The following is a 4,588-nucleotide window of genomic DNA, read 5'->3' on the forward strand; positions in this document are numbered from 1 at the left end:
CAACCCTTAGCCCGTCTTTCTATCGATTTCGAAGAATTCGGTTAAGGAAGCAATCAAAATCATTCTCGACAATCTTCTCTAAACCATTGGTTTTCACAGATATTTGCACAAGTCATTAAAAATAAGTGCATCCAAACGAAAAACAGCTAAACGAGAAAATATATCCATAAGCAAAAATGAATGTCGGGTGGATAAAGCCGTCCAGGCATCGGTTACAAAAAGAGTTCAAAAACGTACAAAAAACCTAAGTACAAAAGCATGAAAGACGAAACAGGGAAAAACAGAGGGTATCAGGCCGCGGACTGCGTCTCACGTTCGGCGAGGAGGTTCGAGAGGACTGGCGTGCCCGCGTTTGATCCGTTCGGATCTACCACGCCTAAGTTGGCCGCTGTCTCTTCGAGCTGCTTGTTGCCGAGGGTGGTGTCGACCGAGTCCGGCGATACGGGAGAGTAATACACCTCGCCCCGAATCTTGGAAGCAATACGCTCGTACGCCTTCGCCTCCTCGTCGTCAAGCGTCGGGGCGTCCGGCTTCTTCAGGTCGGCAAATCATCGCAAGATTGCCCTTGATCTGTCCCAGATCGTTCTCATCATTTTTGGCCTTCTCGAGCTTGACCAAACCCTCCTCCACCTTGGCGAGGCGTTCCTGAAACTTCGCCGTCAGCTCGCGCCTCGCCTCCTTCTTCGCGCGTTTGACCTTGGCTTCGAACAGCGCGTCCTTGGCCTCGATACGCCTTTTAAGCAACGCCACCTCGGCGCTTTTGGCTCTCCTTGCTTCCTCCAGGAGAATCACCGAGGCGGAAACTTTGTTGACGTCTGCTTGAAGAACTATCTTCTCCTCTTCCAACCTCGACACTCGGGTCATCGCCTCGGTGAGTTTCTCCTTCGCTGCCGCGGCTTCGTTTTGGGCCTCTTCCAACTTCACCTTTGACGCCGCGGTCTCATTTCGGGCCTCGTCCAAGCGACGTTCAACCTTAGACAGGTCCACCTCATACTCGGCCATCAGGTCGTTAATGGCCACGACAAACTTCAAAGAACAAACTCGCGTTAAACACTTAGCAAAAGTTTAAGAAAATAAAGGACAGCGAATAGAAACGTACCTTAGTACCACGCTGCATCATCGCGCCGTATGACCTCGGCCTCCTCAGCTTCTCCGGAGGAGGAAGACGCGTGTTCGCGTTATTTACACGCGAGAACATGACGGCAGAAGCGTCGGGGTCGTCAACAACCAATTTACGCGGGGCGGGGTCCCCGGGCGTCGGTTTCCGCCTCTTCTTGGACGGCTCGTCCTTCTGGACGGCGACGCCTTTCCCCTTGTCAGTAGCCGAACGTTTTCGGCTAGAGTCATGCTTCTGGACGACCGAAGTCGGTGGCCTCGTCGACTTCGGGAGGGCCAGGATGGCGGATTGCGAAGGAGTCTTACTCCGCGCCGCCGAGCCGTCCCCAGACACCTCGGGGATAATTTCGCCCGGTTCTACCTCGGGCACTACGTCTTTCTCAGCCGCCTCGGTAGTGTCGCCTTCTGCGGCTCGGATCATCACATCCCCTTCCCGGCTCGGAGGGTCGGGCTGAAGGACGGCCTCGGTTTGCGCTGAGGCCGCCTCGGTTTGCTCTTCCTCTTCCTCGCGCCTCTTCCTTTCTCTAAGGGCGATCACCACCATCTTCTCCCGGGTATCTCTCGAAGAACTTAAGGACGAAGAACTGACGGGGACTCCGGCAAGGATGGCTCGCGCTTTTCTACTCTTTCGAGGGTGAAGTTTTTTCTCCAATTAACCTTCCGCGCCGAAAGAGAGTCTCGAACAGTAAAGAGGTCGTCGGGAATCGGGGGAAGATAGCACCGAACTGCAAAACAAAGCAAAAAAGCAAAAGTTTCAGAAAAGGAAGAGAATATCAACTGAATCTCCGAGCCGAGGCAAAGCTTCGGGTCGGCTACCAAGTGGTCCCCAAGTAGTCTTGGTTCGGTGAACGTAATCTTCGCCGATCCACGCCTCGTTCACCAAGACGTAGAAGAAGCGTTCAGTCCAAAACTTATCCTTGCTGGGAAAACCGCCAATAATCCGTCGCTTCGCCTTGTTGGAAATATAGAACCTATTTCCTTTCGGAGCTTTCCTGATTTCCAGCAAGTTCAGCAGGTGATTCAGCTCGATGTCAAGACCGCATTCGAAGCTTCGGACTAAAATGCCGATCATATGCCGTAATCCCCTCAACATAATCTGCCCAATCGAGATTCCGTGTTTCCAAAGGTATTCCAGGATCACTCCGGGGATCGGGAACCAGAGAAAGCAAAGCTCGAAGAACGCCTCATACAGAGTGAAGTGATTCTCCGGAGGCTTGTCGGCTCGGTCGCTCTTCTCGGGAACGCAAACTCCACCGCCTCGGATATCCCGAAGAGATACCTCAACGCCTCGAGCGACTCAAGGGAAGAAAGCGTAGAGCCAGGCGGATCAGGCTTTTGTCTTTTAACTCGTGGCCCTCGCCCAGATGTGGAAGCGCCTCGGGACGCCATGAGACGTTCCAACTCGTACTTCGCCTCGAGTAGGTCAAAGGGAAATGCTTCCTCCTTGGCTTTTACTATGGCGCGATTAACACCTTCATCAGGAACCGGGGCCTGGGGACGGCTCGTCGAAGCCAACGGCTCATCATCTGCAGAACCCTCGTTTGATGGATTCGTGTCATTCGACGTCTCGTCAGATGAGCGATTGGAAGGGTTCGGCGAAACAGACGCCTCGGAGGATTCTGTTGAACTTCTCGCCTCGGCATCTACGCGGCTCGGCTCGTAATGAAAAAGCGAGTCCAACGAATCGTCGGAGCGGCTCGACATGATTTACAAGTTGTACAAGAATTACAGAAGGACTCGGCAAACCTCTGCCGGAAAAAGATCTGGGACGGCGGAGACCTCGGAAACCCTAGCTGGAAAATAAATAAACTAGAGAGAGAAAGAAGAGAGAAGGGAGAGCTACCTTTAGTGAAAACGAGTGAGTCTGGAGATAATGAGGAAGAGTGAAGGAGCTCACCTATTTATAGAAAAAAAAACGAAGCGCGTGAATTCCGCGTAAACCTCGGGAAGCCGTCCAACAGCGCGTGGGATCCGCGGTGAACTGGCTATACCGGACTGCGTCGTTGGCACGCGCCGAAAGATCAGGAATTTCCTCTCGGAAGACCAACAGTCAGGGTACCCAGGTTAACGAAACGGCTTGGCATTGACTCTTTCCCTCTTGAAACGCCTCGTCGTTAACGAAACGGCTCGGCATTGAATCTGTTCTCCTAAAACGCCTCGTCGTTAACAAAACGGCTCGGTATTGACTCTTTCTCTCTTAAATCGCCTCGTCGTTAACGAAACGGCTCGGTATTGAATCTGTTCTCTTGAAACGCCTCGTCGTTAACGAAACGGCTCGGCGTTGAATCTGTTTCTTGAAACGCCTCGTCATTAACAAAACGGTTCGGCATTGACATTCTTTCTTGAGACGTCTTGCCGCTAACAAAACAGCTCGGCACGAGCTTTCTCTCGAAACGCCTCGCCATTTGTTTGGCTCGGCATAACCTCCTCAAATCACCTCGTCATGGGCTATCACTATTAAAAAAAATCGCCTCGTCCTTAATCTTGCCTCGGCATCTTCGGTACCATCTCGAACACCTCGGCATCCTCGGCACTCCTTGGGAACGCCTCGGCGTCTTCATTCCCAAAACGCCTCGGCGCCTTCATTCCCAGAACACCTCGGCGTCTTCATTCCCAAAACGCCTTGGCGTCTAACTCAGTGGTTTATCCTACGGTCGGAAATAATGGACCTCGTCACTCTCGCCTCCGAAACTGACGAGCTGGGGGGCTAACTGTTGGGGTCGGTTTTCACCCCAAGTAGATAAACCACCTCAGAATGGCTAAGTATGGAAGAAAGATAAGTGGGAGAGCCGTGGTCGCCAAGTGGGAGAGCCGTGGTCGCCAAGTGGGAGAGCCGTTCTCACCATGACAAGTGGAGAGCCGTTCTCACCAGGACAAATAGGAGAGCCGTGCAGATAGGCCAGTAGGGAGAGCCGTGAAAGAAGACAGGTGGACCGAGCCACATCGAAAGAAATGGGCCGAGCCCCACTTCAACACGTTTGGGCCGAGCCGTGTATCGGTGCGGTGGGCTAGATCATGTCTCCATGGCAAGTGGGCCGAGCCGTGAAGAAGGCTAGATGGGCCGAGCCGTAAAGAAGCTTGGACGGGCCGAACCAAAGCCTTGAGAGATGAAGCCCATGGAAAACCCTAGGCGAGATGCAAAGGCGGTCAGCCGCACGAGGCGATAAGGAAATATTCCGAAAATCTCGCCCGAGATTTTCGGCTAGGCGGTTTAGAAAGTTAGTATAAATATATGATGTATGCAATTCCTTCCGCCAACTTTGGCAACCCTAAGAAATAAAGACTAAACACTTTACAGCAAGAAAAACTTTCTTTCGATCTTACTGTTTTGGCGATAAACCCTAGAAGTTTCCGATCCCTTAATTTTTCCTTAGACAAATTTCTGGTTGTGCGAGTTTTGGCTCTCACAGATTTGAGGGATTTGCATAAGCTGGAGTACTGTCGGCGTGGCCGATGATGGTTGAGCAGTGTA

The 4,588-nt window shown here is 52.3% G+C and overlaps 1 protein-coding gene across 1 annotated transcript; it reads right to left on the reverse strand.

The window, feature by feature from the left end:
- Positions 1–510: 510 nt before the first annotated feature.
- On the reverse strand, positions 511–1,660 carry LOC112085414. Its single transcript, XM_024154625.1, has 2 exons — positions 1,100–1,660; positions 511–1,026 (listed from the first exon to the last, which is right to left on the reverse strand). Exons 1-2 carry the CDS (start codon positions 1,658–1,660, stop codon positions 511–513), a joined length of 1,077 nt encoding a protein of 358 aa, XP_024010393.1.
- Positions 1,661–4,588: the final 2,928 nt, after the last annotated feature.

Source organism: Eutrema salsugineum, unplaced genomic scaffold (assembly GCF_000478725.1).
Source record: "Eutrema salsugineum unplaced genomic scaffold, Eutsalg1_0 scaffold_9, whole genome shotgun sequence".
NCBI lineage: Eukaryota > Viridiplantae > Streptophyta > Magnoliopsida > Brassicales > Brassicaceae > Eutrema > Eutrema salsugineum.

Coding starts and splice junctions, on each gene's coding strand:
- LOC112085414 (XM_024154625.1), bottom strand. CDS start 1,660: ATGGTGGTGATCGCCCTTAGAGAAAGGAAGAGGCGCGAGGAAGAGGAA. Junction 1,027..1,099: donor TGATGCAGCGTGGTACTAAG/GTACGTTTCTAT, acceptor TGTTCTTTGAAG/TTTGTCGTGGCCATTAACGA.